We start from the raw sequence: 22,629 nt of genomic DNA on the forward strand, positions 1-22,629 counted from the left end.
GGGTATAGAAGGCGGCATGGAGGTTGGGTCTTCTCTGCCACCTGAGAGGCCTGGGCACGGTCACCTCCCTTCTCCTCCATTAGCCTCATTGCTTTCATATGGGGGCAAAGGGAGAAGAGCTGGGCCCTATACAGAAAGGAAGGGGGAGGGTGGGGGGAGTGAAATGTTTTGGGCTCCTCGGAAACTTTTACCTAGGCAGGGGTGTCAGACTGTGGCCCGAGGGAATTCTAAATATGAATTGCAGCTGGCCCACCGAAATAGCGCCGCTACTACAATTCCGGGCATCACACGTGTCTATAGACCAGCGGGCTCTCTGCCTATGTGTGGCCCCGCATTGGACTGTTTTATAGACACGGAATTATAATAGCGGTGCTATTTCTCTACTATAAGCTTGTTCCAGATTGAATGTTAGGCAAAAGTTTATATATCCAATGAGAAGGAAAAACTTCCTCAATTTTTTCAATAAACTTCAAGTTTGGCCCGCCACTTTGTCTGAGTTTTTCATTTTGTCCCCTGTGTATTTGGGTTTTACACCCCTGACCTACAGCAACCTTCAAGTCCAATCACCTCTCGGTCTGGGGGGATAAATGGATAGAAGATGAAACTCCAATTCCCAACCTTGGTTGGATGGCGGCAGATAAAAAGCTCCAAGTTGTCAGTGTGTATGTGCAGTATGATTGTCACACAAATCCTAAGTCAGATCTGAGGAAGAGGGGAAAGTAGCAAACGCTGCAGAAGTGTAAAAGTGCTGACACTTGCATTGTATTCTTCATCAGCTGACTGAAAGTCACAAATGTCAGCATTGCAACATGCAGGATGTGTTTACATCTCCACCAAGACAAGCCGACATCTACAAGGGAACAAATTCATGGGTAAGGAGTACCCCAAGGTGCGGAGAGCCTCTCATCTACAGGGGAACGGGGTCACTATACACATGGAAGACATTGTCCATAGTTACATGGAAGGGGATCACTATACACATGGAGGACATTGTCCATAGGTAAATGTCCAACACCACATGCAAATTTTAGGTTTATAGCAGATAAGAAGTTGTCATGTACAACCCAGAATACCGACCCTTAATAAAAGGAAACTTGTTTCCCCACACAGATGGTTATCACTGGAACAGGTTAAGAATTTCTCAGGACCTTTTCTAGTAACAACAGTAACAGTTTGGGTTTTCATCATCAATGTTTTCCCTAGGGCTTGCTCCCATAGTGTATTGCATTAGCTCACGCAATTCTATGCACATGTAGCAACACACAGAACAAGTCTTAATGGGCTGGGTTTCCATTCTTTTCTACTAGCCACCTAAATGCACCTTCCCTGGCCAATACAGCTCAATATACTTTGCACTTTTATAAATGTAGCATGGAATACAATTCTGTGCGATGCAGTGCTGAGTATTTTCTTTGCTCCTGGCAGAAGAACAGAACCACACGTACGGTAATAAAAGAAAGTTAAGTATTTGCTGCTGAGAAGAGGAAAGCCCACAATAAGCAGTTGTAAAGCTTTGCTCGACATAAGATTAGCACTAATTCACTTTTAATGGTATATTGTACATTGCTTGGGGAAAATAGAAAATTCCAGGTAAAGGTAAAAACATTTCAAAATTTCCATCGGACATCACCCAATACAGAAAAAATACCTAAACCATAAAAGTTAGTGGGAAATACTGAAATATACAGTACAGTTATAGCATGGGGTGTGCCAAACACAAACAGGCCAATGCACCACAAGAGGTGTTATGCTGCCCCCTGGTGAATGGATAAGACAAGTATAAGTACAGAATTAGTGTGACAGTTATTTTTTAGACCAGGATTCCTCCAGAGGGCGCTAGGGGCTACTGGGGCAATGAGCAGTCTGTGCCTCTCCGGTCAGTATAAGTGACCCCAATTATCTTTTTGGCTATCTGTAAGGGTGACATTCTTCCCACTGACCAGCAATGTAAGAGGAATTCTTCCCACTGACCACCACACTAATATACTGTGAGCTGTGGATATAGTAATTATAGATGGAGTTCCCTGAAGACCTAAATTTTATTTCAAGGGTTCCCCCCATGTTAAAAAGATAGAGAACCTGCTATAGGTCATCCTGGGTTTTCAGAACACAAACTGATCAGAACACGTCATGGGCTCTATTTATAAAAGAGGGAATCTGACATTCCATGGTGGGAATCTTGCAGGTCCTGGTGTTTCAATATCAGTAATTAATACTCACCAAGAAATGTTGGAGGGAACAGATTCCCTGTTCTATAAATACAGCCCCATGTGTTATCATTATACAGTATTTATATAGCACCATCATATTATGCAGCGCTGTACAAGTCTATAGTCATGTCACTAGCTGTCCCTCAAAGGAGCTCACAATCTAATGCCCCTACCATAGTCATATGTCTTTAATATCACAGGCCAAGGTCAGTTTTGGAGGGGTAGCCAATTAACCTAACTACATGTTTTTTGGGATGTGGAAGGAAACCCACACAAACATGGGGAGAACCTGCAAACTCCATGCAGATATGTCCAGGGTGAGATTCGAACCTGGGACCCAGCTGCAAAGGCTAGAGCACTTACCACTGAGCCTCCATGCTGCCCTAAATTATTAAACAGGATGTATATAGCACCAACATACTATGCAGCGCTGTACATTAAGTAGGGGTTGCAAATGGCAAACAGATACAGACAGTGACACAGGAGGAGGAGAGGACCCTGGTCCGAAGAGCTTACAATCTAAGAGGTGGGGAAGCAGCACACAATAGGAGGGGCATTGTGTTCTTTTCAAAACATCAGCATTTATTGTAAAACAACATTTAACATGCATTGCTATCCTCAATTAAATAAATGACTCTTAAAGAAGACCATTTCTTGCTATAATACTTTTGTTTATAACATTTTACAGAAATGTATTATTTATTATAGAGACAAAAGATGTGAAAGAAAATATGATCAGAGAATAAACTTTCCCCATATGCTGAGTTCTGATTCATTCATTCCGGTATGTATTCAGCAATCATTCTCATGTTGTATTCCTGACCTGACTGAGACTTTGCATTTGCTGTTTCACACTGCTATTCACCAATTGTTGTTGGCATGTTGTAGTTTTGTGTAGGCTTTAGGGAAAGTGTTGTGTATATAAGTGTACTGAATATAAAGCCCCAATGTTCCAAGTGTCTGAGGGCAGAATTGTGATGTCCACATTCACTTGTTTATTCATCTTTGGTTATAACACCAACAATATACATTGTCTAGAAATCTTATATTTGTTTTACACATCACAAAATCTGCATTCAGGTAGCAGACTCCATGGCATTTTCTGATTCCACAACTCTATTTATAAATGATTACCCTCCAGTCAAATTGTCATACATTGGCTGATAAATGGTGGAATCTCTCTAGGCGTATCCTCACATATCACAGGGTGCACATTCTCCTCTTTAGTACTATTAAAGTAAAGGATAGCTCCGCCCATTTCCCAGGTGTGCAATGTATAGATGTACCTGGGCTAGCAGGTGAAAGAAGTTGGGAAAAAAAACAGCTGAATGTATGGATAAAGCATCAGCGGCTGATCACATAAAGAGGAATTGTCACCGTCATGTTTCACAGTATATTTGCTGATGGTGACACCTCGGCATTGATGAGAGGTCTAGCAGCCTGCACCGCCATCTTTGCGGCTGATTCCTATGGGTCTACTGTGATTCTCCTTGCAATCGGCCATGAGACAGCCAGGAGTTATATTGTCCCGGGGATATAGTTCTATTCACAAACAGATCCCCAGGCTCCACACTGCACGGCGCCATCACTGTTATAAAACAGCAAAATATTACCAGCAGTCAGGAGCAAAGACTTTGCAAATCTTCTCTGCTGAACATCTCTACCGCCAGGAGACATTCTGTATTTTGTGATTTTAGCTCTGCTTTAAGAAGCGATAACTATGATTGAAACGCATGGACCTGGAAGATTCCCACCAGGGAATGTTTGAGGCAATGTCAGAAGTCTATGCTGCCAAACTCTGCTGCAACTGACCTCCATATGTGGGGTGAGATCGGGTGATGGGGAGATCTGTCCCTGTGTGGGGTGAGATCCAGCAATGAGAAAATCTGTCCCCATGAGGGTTAAGTTTAGGTGTCAGGGGGATCTGTCCCAATGTGGGGTGGGATTGGGCGATAGGAAGATCTGTCTCTATGTGGCGTGAGATTGGGCGATGGGGAGATCTGTCATTATGTGAGGTGAGATCGGGAAATCTATCCATATGTGGGGTGAGATTGGACGATGGGGAGATTCTTCCCTATGTGGGGTGAGATCGGGGGACAAGGAGATCTGTCCCTATGTGGGGTGAGATCGGGCAACAAGGAGATCTGTCCCTATGTGGGGTGAGATCGGGGGACAGGGAGATCTGTCCCTATGTGGGGGGTGAGATTGGGTGATAGGGAGATCCTTCCCTATGTGGGACAAGATCGGTCGACAGGGGGATCTGTCCCTCTGTGGGGTGAGATCGGGCAACGGGGAAATCTGTCCCTATGTGTGGGGGGATCGGGTGATAGGGAGATCTGTCCCTGTGTGGGGTGAGATTGGGCGACGGGGAGATCCTTCCCTATGTGGGGTGAGGGGAAGATCTGTCCCTATGTGGGGTGAGATCGGGTGATGAGGAGATCGGTGCCATCACCCCCCACCCCATGAGAGGGGGGATATATTAACCGCCCATAATAATAATAAGTCTAATTCCAGTGTTTATATTTCTTGTATTGATAAAGATAACATTTTCCTCTTCCTTTAGCTTTATATGGAGCTGTTACTTTTGCATTCAGAGTTTGTCTCATCTTAAAAAATTAAATTAAAAACAATGGAAGCGTTACCATAGCAACTATTTCTGGTTTCATTTTAAAGGCTTCCAGACAACAGGCGACCACCGACCGCCCCGCGCCGCTGTACCCACATCTAGACCCAGTCCTTATTGCAGGCTGCTTTTATCCTGCTATGGTCTCTATGGCAGGCCGCTCTATCCTGCAGGGACTCTATGATGATGATTTTCGGTCAGGCAACGCCGAGGACAGCCTGTTTTGGGTCCTGCGGATTGTCGGCACTTCCGGGTCCACGTCTCCGGGGGTGATGGAGGAGAGAGCGGAGAGTAGACTGTGAGGAGAGCCGTGTCATCCTATATACACTCGGGGGAAGGTGAGAGGTCAGTCCCGGGGTACCTACCTCACTGGTCCCAGCCTGGTGGGTGCTTTATATAATGTCCTAGTTTGGATCTATCTAATCACAACCAATTACCAGACATTAACCCCTTCTTGGTGCCTAATCTCATCGACTGCTGTCACCCTGCCCCTGGTGTAGGGGCCCCCGACTGCTGTCACCCTATGATTATTGCCCTGACACCAAACAGTGCTGGACTGCTGTCACCCTGCCCCTGGTGTAGGGGCCCCCGACTGCTGTCACCCTATGATTATTGCCCTGACACCAAACAGTGCTGATCTATAAATATATTTAGCATGGTGCCGCTGCTCCTTTCTTGCAGTCATTGTTTTGATTAATACATAGCGAGTGGAATCTGATCATCTCTGCTTATCACTTCACTAACACACATTACTGTTTGTGTTCTTCATCACAGGTCACATGACTGACAAGCTGTAACTGCTGACCAATCAGTAATCTCCCACAATGTCCTGGTTAGTAGACTTGGCTGGTAGGGCAGAAGATCTCTTAAATATGGTGGATCAGGGAGCGGCTACCGCCCTAAGCAAGAGTAAAGAGGACGAACTCATCCAGAACAGCACCGCCGACTACACTGCGCATTACCCGGAGCAACCGAAGGAGAAAACTTCGAGCTACACCAAGTCTGGCTTCATCTCATCTGCTGCCGGCAATATAAAGAACCAGAAGGCGACTCTTCTTGCTGGCACTGCCAATGTGAAATCCTCCAGCAGGATGAGTACTGAGACCTCCCATGGTGCTTCCTCGCACAGGGAGACCTCCCATGGTGCTTCCTCGCACAGGGAGACCTCCCATGGTGCTTCCTCGCACAGGGAGACCTCCCATGGTGCTTCCTCGCACAGGGCCTCCAGTCAGTTCGTACGAAGGAAAAAGTCCGAGCCGGACGATGAACAACTCTTCGATTTCCTTAATAGTTCAGATAAAGTGCACAATGGTGCCCTGGAGTCCAGAAAGGAATCAAGCAGGGAGGTGACCAAGCAGTCCGCACCCAGCAACTCCACCAGTGCCAAGATCACCCAGAGTGCAGCCCCTAAGACTGAAGGTATCAGAAGAAAAGGGGGCTTTTTTATTAAAAAGGGGAAGGGTTACAATGGGTTACAATGGCTGACACCGGGCTTTATTGCAGAAGAGATGGACAATGTCCTTTCTGCAATAAAATATATTCGCTTGCCCTATTTCTCTTTGCACAAATAGCTGAGCTATGCATGTGCTGCAACCCAGCACATTCTGGGTTCCTCTGCGGCTGCTGGGATTATATTACCCTTTATGTTGGTCTGTGGATTAGGGTTGACTGCCAGACAAGCATAAAGCCCCTCACATTTTTGCCAGCAGAAATGCACTGAAAAGTTGCATTGGCATTGTGAATAGAAATAAATGGCAACCCAGGTCACCAGTGCATGTAACTGCGTGTTAATCACAATGCACCCACTGTGAGCCCTGCTACAGTTCAATTTTGTGATCCCTGAGACAGCCAGTTTAGGTGATCACTTCCATGCTGAAAGTTTGTTTACCCACTACCCTCTTCAGCCTGCAGATGGCGCTGTGCCTATGTGCAGAGATGAATAAGATCTATGGCCGTATTCATTGGCTATGCCGAACCTGCATAACGCAAGTTTAATTCCGAGGCATTCAGTTATTCCGAGATGCAGTATAGAGAAGTTTCCTGTACAGAAGAGACATCGTCTGACCCGTCTACAAAAAGTACCAGCCTTCTCTCAATTTTTTTTTTTTTTAGGTTTACTTTTGCTTGAAGTGTCAATGGTCTCTAGTTTTTAAAAGGTTAATGTGAGATGGATTTAAGCCTTTGCACAGAGATGGCAGAATGGCATTTCCCAAGGCTGATGGGGAAAATAGTGGACCATACCTGTATAGCGCATGTTGAAATGACCACTTGTAATCTCCATGGGAATCCAGGGTGACGAGCAAAGTTGGGAGACAATGTGTTGTCACTATAACAGGAAGTGCCTGGTAAATGTTTGATACACAGGGCTTTACTTTCTGTGCTCACATTTCAAGTCTAGAGAAGAGAGGAGAAGAAAAGAGCGCTAGCTGCTACAGAAAGGAGGTGCAAGGACGTCCATATACAATAAAATCTGATTGATTACTGCTTGTACAGTGTCCTACAGGTTTCAGGGTGCTGTCACAATTTATTTTTGCTGCATACTTGAAATTTAATCTCAACTTAGATTTGTAAAGCAATGCTCATTGGAGCCCTGATCTCTACTCTTCTGTATGGCTGCATGACTTTTCATTGGATTATATTGTCACATTTTTATTCAGGCTGTAAGTAAAGCTTCACATCACCTTCATTATAGGGGAACTCTTCCCCCTGCTAGTAGCTGAATACATTTTCAGTCATGATGTGGCTGACTGCTAAGTGTATGGGAATGATGCCACCACGTACATGGGCTCTGTGCCCAGGAACGTCAAACTGCATCTTTCCCAGATCTCTGCCAGTAATGTCAACATAAGAAGATTTGTCGGACTTACGTGAGCCGATGAAGGCTCTAACCTAAGACAATAAGTACTGACTAGTCTGCAGCAAAGCAAACAATCTGGAAGATATTCTTGTACAGGGGCTGCCCATTTGTTTCCGAGATTTCTGAGTGCTTACTGTAAAAGTGTTTTATTTTAGAACATCAACCCCTTAAAGTAAACCTTTCCTTAATCCTGGCAGCTGCTATTGCCATGGCTGCTTTCATGTTCTTTTTCTTTTAAAGTGGTCCTGTGTTATGGCAATGAGAAGGTTCTTGTTTCTCCACTTTGCTCCCTAATTACTAGAGCCATGCTGATCAATGGTTTCTCTGAGTATACAGATTTCTGTTTTCATTATGACGATCTGCATGCTGTTTTGAAAGGTCAATGTGTGTCGGGGTCATGGTACTACCTACCTTATGTGAAAATCCAATTGTGCTTAGCAAGTGGTTCCATGCTCCAACACATGCGATCCCCAGCCTTGTATAAGCTCTGACTAGATTGTTAGAGCATGGGTAACTATGCATGAGGCTTTTTATGGCTATTGTTGAATTTTGGGGGTTACACATTGAATGACCCAGAGGAGGGACCGCTCTCTTATCTGGGACTGTCTGGCCTATATTCTGACAGGCAGCAATAATACTGGCAGTGCTCTTTCCTATCAGCAAGCACTGGATGGCAGGCATACTTGATGCATTCTGTTTTTCCCCAGAGTATTTTTTAAGCTGGGTGGGAAGAAGCTGTAGGCGGGTGGCAGCCTCTGTATTGTGACCCAACTTTTTAATAACTACCCACAAACAGCCGGGTGGTCACTGAAGAGTTCTGGGTGGTGTGCCCAGCTAAAAGGGGCCAGGGAGAACACTGATACAGAAAGGTAAAAAGAAGGGTGTATAAAAGGAATGTTTTTTTTCCTTTTCACTTTTATCAAGTGTATGCAAATTACATGAAACCATCATATATTTATTTTAATAAGATGCATAATGTAATTTGAGGAATTTATTTTTAATTAGGCTAGATTTTTGTTTCAATCTCTTTGCCTTATGTTTCTGCGTTTCTGTATTTTCTCCTTCAGATTCTCAATCCACTGTGACTGTTCAGGAAGATAAAGTGCAGGACAGCAAAGCCTCAGACACCTCCACCACATCCTCCACCTCCAGCAATAGCAATGGAGACCAGAAATCCCATGAACTATCCAATCTCCGCCTAGAGAACCAACTGCTTAGAAATGAGGTCCAATCTCTAAACCAGGAGATGGCGACACTGATCCAAAGATCCAAGGAGACGCAGGAAGGTAAGAAGGATCTTATAGGAGGTCTGAAATACCCACCCAGCCTTAAAATGTGTTTTTGCTACCCTTATGACCGGCAGTGGTGAACAAATCATAAGAACCACAGTTCCATGTTGTAATTTATGCTTTATGGTCTGTATGAGAATTGTGTAATTTTGGGATCCCAGGCATATTGATTCTTGAATAATTCTCCTTTTTTTTGAAATATACAATTTCCTATCCCAAAGAATAAAAAAAAAGAAAATACAAACTATTCAGTATTTTATTGATTTGCTTATTCCTGGTGTTCTGTCTGACAAGATGCTTTAGCACCCAAGTTGAAAAGGCTAAAGTGCCCCCCTATGCACAGTAAGCTATTACAGTTGTATAGGTTGCATGTCCTGCAATTTTTGCACCTTCCTCTCTTTGCTCAAGGCCCTGCCTCTTCTGCCCAATAATTGGCCTGGATCTGACTTTTCTTTATCAGATCCTTTCCATAAGCATTACATTTAGTTCATTGATAGGCAAGGGTAACAGTCATGGTTTGCAGAGACTCTGTCATTGGGGGGAAAGGGTGCACTCTGCTGTAGGTATGAAGGCTGAAGTTCAGACACCTAGAAGTCCACATAACTGCAGCTATCTCCTAAACTTTCCTGTCCCAGCTGAATGCTGACCCTTTCAGGCAGGGAATTCTTTTTTCATTCCAAATGGTAAACTGTAGGTAAGCTGAATCTCCTGTGGATATAGTACAGTATTACTCACAGTATAGTGCCAGTCATTCTCTTTTGTTTCCTATGGTAGCTGATGATATGACTCCTTTACAGAACTGAATGAAGCAAGAGTGCGGATAGAGAAGTGGAATGGAGACAATTCTAAGAGTGACAGGACGGTGAGAGAGCTTTGTGCCCGGGTGGATGACCTAACGGAGGCTGTAGCTGCCAAGGACTCTCAACTTGCGGTGTTAAAAGTGCGCCTTCAGGAAGCTGACCAGTTACTGAGCAGTCGCACTGAGGCTCTTGAGACGCTGCAAAGCGAGAAATCCAGGTGAGGCAATACTATTGTCTGATCTACAATATAATGATGCTCGGCTTTTCTTCTGGCCCCTTATAAAGTACAAACAGCTAAAACAGGTCTTAGAATTGTAGCACGATCCTAAATTTGTGTTTTAGTAACATAAAAGATTTGCCTTTTATATATTATTTGTGTGCAGCTTAGTGTTCAACCCAGAAATTTCTTTAAGCTGGGTGGAGAGAAGCTGTAGGCAGATGGCAGCCCCTGTATTGTAACCCAACTCTTAAGTAACCACCCTTAAACAGCCAGTTGGTTACTGAAAAGTGCCGGGTGGTGCACCCAGCTAAGTAGGGCTGGGGAGAACACTGCAGCAGTGGGGTCCTTTATGTTGGAGCAAAGTGGCTGAGCACTCATTGTATTTCATATATGCCAGTGTAAACCTTTAGCCAATGTTGGCCTGTGTATTATTTCAGTAGAAACCGTTTTTTCTGATGTTTTTTTACTCCTCAGGATTCTGCAGGATCACAGTGAAGGAAGCAGCCTCCACAACCAGGCCTTGCAGAGTGTGCAGGAGAGACTTCGAGAAGCAGAGGCAGCACTGAAAAGAGAACAGGAGAGCTACAAACAGATGCAGGTCTGAGTGAAAAGTAGTTGGCTTATGGTTATGGTACCTCCTCCTCTGATAAAATCACAACCTCTTAGTTTTATTAAACCTGACATAGGCATAAAGGAAAAAGGTATAAATCCTAATATATATACTTTTTTATATTTATTTATTCATAGTGACTGTCATGCCTCCTTCACCACATTTTCTGCTCATGTGCATAGATCTGTGGGGCATGCTGGGTTGGAATATTTTCTAAGATTAGTGTACAGATCATATGTGCACAAATATCTTTACCAGAAAGGGTCCACAGTTCCATTAGGTTGTTAGGTTAGGTTGTTAAAATCCCTACTAATCTTTGATACCTGAGCCAGCATCACACATATGGAAAATATATTTTGGAATTTGAATTTCTTCAAATTCCCCAAAAGAGAAACAACTTTGAATTTGTTTTCCTTGTAATAAGCCTTCTAATAATGTTTGATGGATTTATCCATAGAATGAATTTTCTGCTCGCCTCAGCAAGATGGAAGCAGAGCGTCAGAACCTGGTGGACTCAGTGGTGGCTGCTGAGAAGAAGCACATGGAGGAGAAGAGGAAGTGCGATGACATGCAGCATCAGCTGAAGGTTGCAAAGGCTGCAGCAGAATCTGTAAAACAGGAGATGGTGGATTATAAGCAAAAGGCAACTCGTATACTGCAGGTAAGATGGAACAACTAGGGAAAGGTGGCTATGCTGGAAAGAACTTCTTGTACCCAGAATCCTTGGGCACTGTGTAATTATTTCAAGTGTAATTGAATTAAGTGCAGCCCTGGGATTTTTTTGTTTTTTTTAATATTTGGATTTAGTGAGAAAGGGATATGAACTGTAATTGACATGACTAAATTCCTATTATTTTATTTTTATAATTATTTTATTTTTTATTAGGCTTTAACAAATCTAAATTTTACTGTAGTTCTTCAAGTAGAGCACAGCCGTGACTAACCATCCTTAGCTTTTCAGGCAAGCTAGCAGTGTCACTAACCTGAGTTTGTATTCTAGTAGAAGCCCTTGATGGGCAAAGAAATGCTATTTGTGTTTGCTTTTCTTAGTCTTTTTATAGGAGCAGTAGAAGTTCTGCAAAAGAAAGGTGGCTTTCTCCTCATCAGTCTGTGTGTTTTGTTTTTTTTGTATCCTACAGTCTAAAGAAAAACTGATCAGCAGCTTGAAGGAAGGCTCAGGACTGGAGGGTTTGGACAGCCATATAGCAAGCAGCATGGAGCTGGAGGAGATAAAACACGAGAGAGACATGCAGAGAGAAGAGATCCAGAAACTTCTGGCTCACATCCAGCAGCTTAAGGCTGAGCTACAGGTAGGACTGTGGTCCCTGATACTCTGCACCTGTCAATTAAGTATTATGATGGAATAGGATACATTTCCCAGTGTAAGTGTATTATATCACCCTAGAGAAAAGTATGCACGAATACTTGATGTGTTCATAGAAGCCCTGGCCAGTGACAACATTAATAATGATGCCCATTTATTCACTAGACTGATGACATTACTGAGATTGCAGCCTATCCATTCACTGAAGCCCATTGAGATCACTGGGAATTTAGCCTGTCCAATTACTTGAGACTGGTGAGATCACTAGGACTGGAGTCTTTCCATTCTCTAGAGATTAGCAACATCCCTGATAATTGTAGCCCATCCATTTACTGATAACCAGTATCATCACTGAGAGTTCACTCTATCCAATCTGTACAGGGTAATGACATGACTGAGAAGGCAGACTATCTGTTCCCAAGATTCCTGGGACTTTATATAACAGGAGTCTGTCCATTCACTGGGGACTTAATCCTTTAGTGAGAATATATATTTGGGTTTTTAGGATTTTTCTCACTTAGTGTATGGAATATGTGGTATAATATTTTGCTGGACACCCATTGATTCTTTGTATTCTTTCCCTATTCCAGGATCTGGAGACACAACAAGTGAGTGAAGCAGAAACGGCCAGAGAGCAGATGAATGATCTGCAAGATCAGATAGCAGAGCAGAGGAGGGGAAAGCAGGAGCTGGAGGCTGAACTGGAGCGCCAGAAACAGGTAATCCTCCAACCTTTTTCACATTTAATGATTTAGGCAAAAAGAAAATGTGCGTGGACAACCCTAAGTCACCTAATATAAAATGTATAAAAGCTTTGAAACAACATTTTGTATGCATAGCTTGTAAATACCTGTATATGCTTTTATTATATGTGCAAGCTATGCTTCCCTGCTCCCTGACATCAGGTCTGCTGAACTTCCATTAGGCTCCTAATCTGTATTGAAATGTCAAGTAATGTTGTCAATCCTGCACAAGTTCCATCTGATGAACTACAAAATTTTTCTCCCCTTCTCTCATTTTCATAGCCTGGAGGTGTTTTGTAATCCATAAAGATATATTGGGCTGAACTGATAACACTACTAGGGACTTCCGTATAGCAGGAGGGTGTTAGCATCTCATTAGCTTTTTTGGCAGATTAACATTTTTTTTTCCTTATTTTACCACCATTTTAAGAAATCAAAAAATGGAAAAATGTGCAGTGGTATTGTATGTTAATTGCAGTGATGTACTGAAGGTTTTCTTGTTTTTTTGCTTAGATATCAGTACATCCAGTACATAACTTTTTTTTTACCATTTTCTAAAAGTTGTGTTTTTCTTTGTCAGGAACTTCAATATATACAGGAGGATTTTCACAGGACCAAAAATACGCTACAAGGAAGAATCCGAGACCGGGAAGATGAGATCCAGAAACTTAGAAATCAGGTGAAATATAGTCAGTTTTAGTGTTCTTGTCTGAACTTTACAATGTCGAGTATGGGCCATGTCCTAGGTCACTGACCAGGGTCAATACTTGGCAGGAAACAACACTTTATAGGGAGCCCTTGTGCTGTATGTACTCCACTTCAAGAAAAGTTTAGTGAAAGTCATACTGTAACAGAAAGTAAGGGAACACACGTGTAAAGGGTTAGAACCTTCTTACCATTCCTATCTTTATTTAAACTACAAAATTGTTGATAGAAGAAGTTCCACTGATGTCATTTTGCCTTTATTTCCCAGCTCACTAACAAAGCGCTGAGCAGCAGCAGTCAAACAGAACTGGAGAATCGGCTGCACCAGCTTACCGAGACCCTGATCCAGAAACAAACCATGCTGGAAAGCCTGAGCACTGAGAAGAACTCTCTAGTCTACCAGCTGGAGAGGGTTGAAAGTCAGCTGAAGAGTTTACAGGGAAGTGGAGGGGGTGGATCCTCCATTAACATGTCCGCCGTGGATAGCGGAGAAGGTATGTTTATTACCCACTGCCCATGAGGAGTTCAAACCCAACTTTAGCCTTGAGCAGGAAAGTCTTATGAGAGCATTTGTTAACAAGTTGTTATTGGTATGTATTTTTTATAATGGGGGGGGTATATTTGAAATTATGAAAATTTCCACAGTGGGAACATAGATGAAAACATTTGTAGTAAGGCAGATGGGGGGTATTCTAGTTTCTAAAAACAAATGTTTTTGTTGCATTAGCCCAGAGACAATGGCATCACATATTTGTTGTTTAGTTGTCCGCGGAACTGGAAGCAAGAGTAAATCGTACCACTGTGAGTCACAGCCAGAAATTAAAATGGGACAGAGTTTTTAGATTTTTTATACAGATTTTGCTGCTGCGCAGTTTTGTGGGTTGCATGACTACATTATTCTGTTGTGATTTCTAACCAGGGAACTTTACAGATTCCTAATTATATAATATCCTGCAGATAGAGATATATAAAGTGCATCATGACTTTGCAGTCACAGCTTCATGTCCAGGCGGTCAGCTTTCTTGAACTTTCCATTCCTCCTCCAGGTGCCCGTCTGAGAAACGTTCCAGTTTTGTTCAGTGACGCCGATTCAAATGTGCCCGGCATGTATGGGAGGGTACGGAAAGCTGCAACCACTATAGACCAGTTCAGGTACTGATCCATAATTTATTATTCAGTCTTTCTTCCGGGACTGGGGCGTCTGAATCAATTCTTTGTTACTTGGGAGTCTGTCCTAAAATTTATCTCTTGATGGCAAAAATTATACCAACACCAGACTCCTTATACATTGAAATACTACAACATGGCAACATTTGCTATGTTACACAAAATCATTATAAAGTGCTCCAATGGGATTATAGGCTGGGGAACAGACATATTAACCAACGTGAAGTCCAGTGGAACATTCATGCAATCTAACATTTATAATTTTAACATGAATTGTACGTTAAAAAAGTTTTAGTTGTGATTTAGAAGTAAAACCTACTGTAACATCTAAGCACAGCTCCACTGAGTTTATATTCATTTGACCCATGACTATAAAAATCTGATTTATTATTAAACTTGCATTTGATGTTTACATAATTAAATTCAGATTACACAGCACTACCTTACTCTACATTTTCTGCAGAATGCTGTGCACATCAGATGCAGAGGCGTTGTCTTATCTCCTACATACCCTGTTCATACCTTCTGTGGAAAATTCCTAATAGAGGAGTATCCATCACCTTTCCCCTGCAGATAAACACATTGCCCCTGGATGTGCTCCCCTCTCCTCTGTACTCCCTCAAGGTGGCCTATGCTCTCCACATATGCTCCCATTCAGGGCAGTACTGTAGTACAGTATTTTTGTTTCCTTGCATGGAGTGCAGCATATAAATCAGGTAATGTGACTGGGTAAGGGGGCTTTCTTTGTGTCCTTGGCGAGCTTTCTTGCTGAGCACCGATTCAAAATTTGCATGGCAAAAAAAGCAGAAATCGTCTTCATACAGCTGTAAGTTTACTAACCATGTCATGACCGATCTCTCGTTCACGTTTGTTGTAAAAGAATTCCTTGAATAATTTAAACCCATATCGAAAACATGAAATTCACTTTACTAAAAATAAAGATTTGCAGTTGTGACAGAACCATAATTGAGAAGTCAGAATTGACTCCACAGCCTTCCTTTATTCAGTTGTCATGTGTGATGAGATGGTTGGAGTTGCTGCTAAACTGACTTTTCTTTTTCCAGTATCCGTCTAGGCATTTTCCTGAGAAGATATCCCATCGCTCGACTATTTATTATTATTTATATGGTAAGTATGAACTGATTTGTCTAAACTTCAAAGAAACTGATGGTACCATATAAAAACATGAGACCTGACTTCTCTCTGATGCAGTTCACTAGCATGTCTTGTCCTTCCTCAAGCTTGTGAATAGATAGTAAAAGGAGGCTGCAGACAGATAAGTGTATCACTGTTACCTTCCCCCTACAATCAGAATGTTTTATTTGTATTTCAATCTTTATTAATTTTAACTTGTATATAGTTTACTAACATTTTGACAAGTAACAACATTGTTGTCCTATTTGGAAATATAATTCCAAACAAATTACATATATTGTGGAGGAAAAACAATTAAACAATTAACATCAACATGACAGAGGAACCATCCGTACCAAACAAATCAAACAGCTGGATCCCCTACGTAGGACCCGTGTCCTTTGTGCTATGTGTGAACCCCATTGAGTTAATATGCCTTCTAGTTGGACTGGAAGATTCTGTCTTTTCCTTTGGCATATGAGTCTGACATTGGTCAGCACTGGGAGATACATAAGGGAATGGGGGGGGGGGGGACTAGTAATTTCTTGGTCAGGCTCCTACCCCTAATGGGGATGATATAATTTACTTCGATTTGTATATCACCCAGGGATCCCAAATTTGTTCAAACTTATCTAATTTGTCATTAAGGGTGCTGCTGGTAAGCTTGTCATTGACCATTACCTAGCTTAACTTTGCCACTATAGGTTCCATTGGCAGAATGTTTTTTTTGAACCCAGGAAACACATCTGATAGCCTCTTGTGCTGTTTCTTCCTGCTGTGGTCAGAGCTGTGCTATACTGATTGCTTTATAGATATATTTAACAATGTATTTATGATAACAGAAATGCATCAGTATGTGTCTTTTCTATCTACTTGCATTTCAGCAGTTTAATTTTGCTGTAAACGCTCCACTCACAATCCATGGCTTGCACAGCTGAGTAACAACCACACCACTCAGTCCCAGGGTCCCCATACGGAGATATAGTAGAAAAGGGTCATGTCCGACCAATTCAAATTCTAATTGTTATTTTATTTTGTATTTCAGGCTCTCCTGCACCTTTGGGTGATGATTGTACTTCTAACTTACACCCCAGAAATGCACCACGATCACCCCTCGGGGAAATAGTCTTCTTTGCTGCAAATATTCAGCTGTTTTAGAACTGATCAGAATGTCATGCTAGCCTAGGCAACGGATCATTTTCCCCTGCACACTACAATCTATTGAGCTTATCTCTAGAACCGGTAAAAGATTTAATTACTGACAATGTTTCTCATGCAATATGCTATTTTCATGAGCGATGAAGAAAACCTAAAACTAACATTGCTAAAGTTTTGTCCACACTGGCCTCAGCTTTTATAAGAGCATCATGTAAGCTTTTGTTGAAGCTTTCAGCGAGCAAAAGGCAGCTTTAGATTTAACCATCGGACTGCATTTAAGTTGTACCGGCTCCTCCTGTACTAAAATTGCTTTCTCTGATTACACTGCACACTGTGAGCTTCTTGCATTGCACATTAGAACATACAGCAAGTTAGAAAGAACACTGCCTCATTCCCTGGCTAAAGGTCTAACAACCTCAACCTTGTGACAAAAGTTTTTTTTATTTTTAAAGGCATTCGCATAATTGCCAACACCTGCTGCTCATTAAAGCTGAAGTTGGTGTGAGCAAGGGTCAGGTGATGACTGCACAGACTCCTCCCCTTGTCAGAAATCTGCCCCTGGGAAGGCTGTATTTGCACACACCCTGTACCTGGGGCACACCGGACAAGCAGAGGGGCATGTGTTATACTTGTCATTGCCCAGTTGTTTACCATTTCTTTCTATTTAGGAACTTGGCTAGAATGTTTTACCACTTAAGTTCATCGCTGGACCTATTCATAAGCCAATGATAACCGTTCTTAATTTCTGTAGATACCGGATCACCTTACTGTATTTTTAGAAATAACACAACACTTAGTTGTATCTGTCTATGTTCTTTCTGCATGTGGAAGGGTGGGCAGAAATGTTTTGTGCCATTTAATCAACATAAAGTGCCCTCTGATTATCAGATTACCCAAAACTAAGACATTTTACTATCTTATATGATAAAGGATGTCATGATGAAATCACATATAGAGGAAGATAATAGATGGCATAAAGTCACCATCTGCTTCTGCAAATGTAAATCAACCAGTTTACTTAGCAGACATCTCCAATTGTGCAAATTTACCTTCCTTTTATCCCACACTGCTTCGTTGGGCCATTGGGATCAGAGAAAGGAGATTGTACAGCAATGGTGCTTGCATATTGATTTCCAAGCATTAAGTGATTTCCATCTCTCCTAACTAATCACCATAATGGCTCAAAGAAAAAAAAAATGTAATGTAAATCCAATTTTGCTTACCTTAATCCCAGGTGAGACATGAGGTCAGTTTTACCCCCTCTTCACTGCAGAGTGGGAGAGTCATTTCACAAACTTGGCTTACCTTAGATCTTCAGGGTTGTGATGATGTCACTATGAGCAGACCAGTCTATGTGGAAGTAGACTGCAGTCCTGCATTGGTATAGGCACAGGTGAAGGAAATAGACAGTGGATTTTGGAGAAAGAAAAAGTATTGGAGAAATGGTAATACAGGGAGATTTTGTTGTTTGGAGATGGCTTTTAAGGACAGTATGGTCCCTAATATTTCAAGAATCTTTGGCTTATAGCTAAGTTCACACAGGTAGTGGAAATGACAGCTAAGAGTTGCTCAGAGCCCGGTCTGCCATGTTATTTTACCATTATTCAGTCTTTGTTGTTTGGAGGAGAAATGGCAAACTGACTTTATTTATTGCTATGGGTGAGAAACTCCAGGGAGGGTCTTTCTTGCAGGAATAGCTACCAATGGTAAGAAAGCCAGTGCAAACCAGCCGTAATAACACTGCATCATACAACTTTCTATGCTGAAAATCTTTGACAGATCCTAATGCGTTGCTTTGTACAGAGTTCACCCAAATTGTATTTATAATTTGTTCATAAAAGATTTCACCTTCCCATGTAGTCAGGTAGAACTTCCAGCCACTAATGTAATGGTGGTTATCGGAGTCCGCAGTCCTTTGCTTGGCTATAAAAGGTCTGGGCTTCCTAAATTGAACCTGTTAGAGATAAAGCTTCCATTGCTTGGTTTGTAAAGGTTCAGGCACAGGTGGGGGCACCGAAAGCACATTGTCACTGACCTAGCCCACAATAAGCCCACTGAACAGCTTACAATAAAGTCTAGTATATCATATTATTATTTTTTAGGAGATCCCATCCAATGCTTTGACCAGATCCAATATGTAAGTTGTGATACCTGTGGGTGCTGGAATATAAGTTACAAGGGTTTGAGGATATGAGCTTGTAATAATAACTGCTATGATAAACCAGTTGTGCCTCCTCAAGGTAGAATGAGTATAAATCGGCCTTTCAGGAGACCCAATCACTTTACCCATATATTTAGTAAAGTGGGGAGGGGTGAAATCTTCTGGCAATGTTTTACCATTATCTGTGCTTTCTTCTTGGTGATAACATTGTCTTACTGATGTCACATAGCTAGGAAAGTAGGGAATAAACTCCCACGGGGGGGTCCCCAAAACAAAAAGGGAAACTGAATTCTTCCGCATTATATCCAGAACAGAAACAGTTTGGGTTATAAGTAATATATTAATGTTGCTTTCTTTGATCAATGGTTTATTACCCAATGGCTTGCTCCTGCCTATTCCAATCCTCGGCCCAGTAGGGTCCATAAGGCAGAGAGACAGACAAAGGGGAAGCTGATTAGATGTTGAATTGGATGAATAATAATGAGGAATAACATTTATATGAATATGTAATGAAAGCGCTGAGCATAGCGACCTCTAGAGGTTGGATAATGGGGTCTCAGTCACCCTGGTCCTAACCCCTTCACTCCCTGTATTTCATAATTTGTCTGTGGAAATCCTTATCCGGACCTCTTTCACATTTTTGTTATGCGCAGACTGGCGGTGAGGTTGGGGTGCGGTTACGGCTTCCTCACACCTCTGAACAGCGCCCTCTGGTGGGATGCTACATGTGGAATTCTCACCCATAGCTGCCCATAGAGAAGGAATGGGGGCGGCAGTGAGCAGTTCAATGCCACTGCTACCACAAATCTTTAATCTCCGGTACTTTAAGAACCAATGGTGTAGCTGATTGGCTAGCAGGATGCCAGGAGCCGAGCGGGGACCCCTGACCCACCATCAGTTTGAACATAGTTCTACTCAAATCTAAACTACACACAAGCTGGAGGGCATTTTGTACCATAGATCCACACTCCATGGCAGGGAGACCTTACTGTTGGAACATGGAAGACATAGAAGAAACCAGGGGTCAACTCCACCAACCAGGACCCACCTAGAACAGGTGTCCCAAATCAGTTCGCTAGGGGAGCCACAAAGCCCACTTTTGGCTATATCCACCACTGCTTAGAACTAAAACCACCCTTCTGAGCAGAGTGCCCCTTTAATAAAGAATGATATTATTATTTACCCCTCCCCCTTCTCCTATATCATTACAATAAAATCACATTGTTCCTTTTCATCCAGTGAAGTTTTTGCTCATTCTTCACATATAATGATCGCATTGTCAACCTTTGTACCCCCCATCTCTCTGTTTATCTTTCTCCCGGCCATTCACCCCCGATGTAAGAGTTTCATTGGAGGATTGTGATGACATCACGGGGCAGCTGGGGCAGCAGGTGAGTGCGCGGAAAGACACACAGAATTCTTGTTTGCCGATGTCAATCTATAGACCGGTGAGGTCATTGGGGCTGTGCACGACACAACGTCTATAGAATGAGGCCGAGCTGAAAAGAGAACTCCGCACTGTGCAAACAACACAACTCCAATCATTGTCTGCACCACAAAGCACAAAAATTGTCTCATTTCTTATAAATAACCGAAAATAGCACTCCTAAATGTCATGTCCATCCAATGCTTCATGGTGCATCCACCTATGGGAGGAATCTGTAGCTCTGGTGCACAACTTGTAGCTCACTATTGTGTGGCCCTGGGGGCCCCTGCTGATTTACTTACCTAGGTACTTAGGAGTTGTTCACATGGACGGTTGTGCTGCTGACTGCCATAGCGGTTGACACACAGCACAGTCACATCCCAGTGCCAAGTGGCATCTGAGAACACCAGATGTGCCATGGCGGGTGAATCAAACCAAACTGTGCCCGGAATACTCCCATTCTTTTTATTGAGAACGAGTGCTGACAGACTGACAGCCGGCTGCTGACCGCCCGTGTGAACGAACCCTCCTAGTTCTAACTTCCTAGTTGTGATCTTTGGCCATCTTCATTGTCCGGACCAGGATGATACAAAGCATTGGTCAGAGCACATCTGGAATATGCCGTCCAGTTTTAGGACATTGTGGGATTGGAGAGAGTGCAGAGAAGGGCAACTAAACTAATAAAAGGAATGGAGGAGCTCCGCTATGAGGAGAGATTAGCTGAACTGAATCTATTCTCCCTTGAGAAGAGACGTATAAGGGGGATATGATCACCGGATTAAAATGATAAAGTAAAGATAACAGAGACTGCTGATCCAGGGAACATCTGATTGCCTCATGGAATCAGGAAGGAATTTTTTTCCCCTGTTGGAGCAAATTGTACCCGGGGTTTTTTTTTGCCTTCCTCTGGACCAACTATGTCCTATAGGGTTTTATATCTGGGATATGTTTATTTCCCTGGTGGTTGCACCTGATGGATTTATGTCTTTTCTCAACCTGACCTAGAATGTAACTATGATGCAGCTACTGCACAGACATCGGGGTTTTCATTCAGGCCTGGCAAGCGCATGTAAAGCCAGAATGCCCGGTGATCCCGGAATCCATCACTGAGCGGTGCGACTCCGCATTTTTTACATTTCCCCGGAGCGATCAGGCAGGTCAGACGCTTTATTGCAGAAGGGGCATCGCCTATTTCTTTTTGCAATAAAGGTCTGGATGATCGAGAGTTTTTAAAAGTGAAACTTTAGTTCTGTTTTACCATAACATGCATTATTGCACTGCAGGGGACCGCAATATCCTGAATGGCCCCTAAAGTGCACCAATCATGAAAGAAAGCTGGAGGCAGCCATTGCTGATCTCTTCTGGTTGGTTGCTGTGCCATGCTGCCAATCCTGACTCGTACATCTCCCATATTAATACCCCCAGGAATCTGCTGCCAGGGGTTATAATAAATCTATATTTCCTGTGCATTATAATCCGCATCCTCTGGGGCCGAATCTATTCATTATTCATGGGGATTCATCACAAAACATTTCCTTATTAATACTCCGGGCCCCGCCACCTATTTACCCAGCGTAATATTTACCCGCACAATGCGGCTGTGATATCTCATCATCTGTAGAAGGAAATTCTTTATCTTTATGAATTCACAAATCAATGCGTCATATCATGGCTGCAATAAAGTGCGTAATTCTTTTTTATTACAATAAAGTCACAATTTATTACCTGCCTGTGCCACATAGACTTTTCTCACCTGCAACTGTCTGGTATGCAATGTGCAGCTGACAGATAAAGGTAAAGCAGATTACAGAGTGCTAAGGTCTTGTATGATCTGGTTTCTGATTAAATTATCAAATCCAATGTGAATCTAAAGTGAATGTAACAGCTGGCTGATCCCAAGCAACCAGTTAGCATTAGCATGAATCCATCAGACTCTTTTGCATTGCAGCCTACTGCCAAAATGAACAGAGTGATGGCTTATCATTCAGTATTCTGCTGCTCCCTCACTGTCCAATCAGCAAGCTGGGGGTGTGTCCTGGACCGAGCTGCTCTGCTAATTATCTCTGTAGGTCAGGAACCTGCACAGCTAATAATCACCATACTACCTAGCAAGGGGAAATGATATTGTCCTTTCCTTTCTTCAATAATCCCACCTACCTGCCTGATTGCTCTGTCCATTTCAATATCCCAAGCATGAGTAAC

General features: G+C 42.6%; 1 protein-coding gene across 3 annotated transcripts; it reads left to right on the forward strand.

The window, feature by feature from the left end:
- Positions 1-4,963: 4,963 nt before the first annotated feature.
- On the forward strand, positions 4,964-18,271 carry GOLGA5 (golgin A5). Of its 3 annotated transcripts, none has more exons than XM_072428930.1 (13): positions 4,964-5,216; positions 5,608-6,252; positions 8,758-8,976; positions 9,777-9,996; positions 10,474-10,597; positions 11,067-11,270; positions 11,749-11,919; positions 12,524-12,652; positions 13,257-13,355; positions 13,650-13,875; positions 14,428-14,533; positions 15,613-15,676; positions 16,728-18,271. In XM_072428930.1, exons 2-13 carry the CDS (start codon positions 5,658-5,660, stop codon positions 16,806-16,808), a joined length of 2,238 nt encoding a protein of 745 aa, XP_072285031.1. In that variant the 5' UTR covers positions 4,964-5,216; positions 5,608-5,657; the 3' UTR covers positions 16,809-18,271. The 3 variants fall into 3 exon arrangements, with proteins under 3 accessions (XP_072285031.1, XP_072285028.1, XP_072285029.1); XM_072428927.1 differs by having other exon boundaries at positions 4,964-5,178; XM_072428928.1 differs by having other exon boundaries at positions 4,965-5,171.
- Positions 18,272-22,629: the final 4,358 nt, after the last annotated feature.

This window comes from Pyxicephalus adspersus, chromosome 12 (assembly GCF_032062135.1).
Source record: "Pyxicephalus adspersus chromosome 12, UCB_Pads_2.0, whole genome shotgun sequence".
Lineage (NCBI taxonomy): Eukaryota > Metazoa > Chordata > Amphibia > Anura > Pyxicephalidae > Pyxicephalus > Pyxicephalus adspersus.

Bases quoted from the DNA above. Each gene is read 5' to 3' on its own strand.
- GOLGA5 (XM_072428930.1), top strand. From the start codon at position 5,658: ATGTCCTGGTTAGTAGACTTGGCTGGTAGGGCAGAAGATCTCTTAAAT. The intron at 11,271-11,748 runs GTAAGATGGAAC...TGTATCCTACAG, and splicing joins AGGCAACTCGTATACTGCAG to TCTAAAGAAAAACTGATCAG. The intron at 12,653-13,256 runs GTAATCCTCCAA...TTTCTTTGTCAG, and splicing joins AACTGGAGCGCCAGAAACAG to GAACTTCAATATATACAGGA.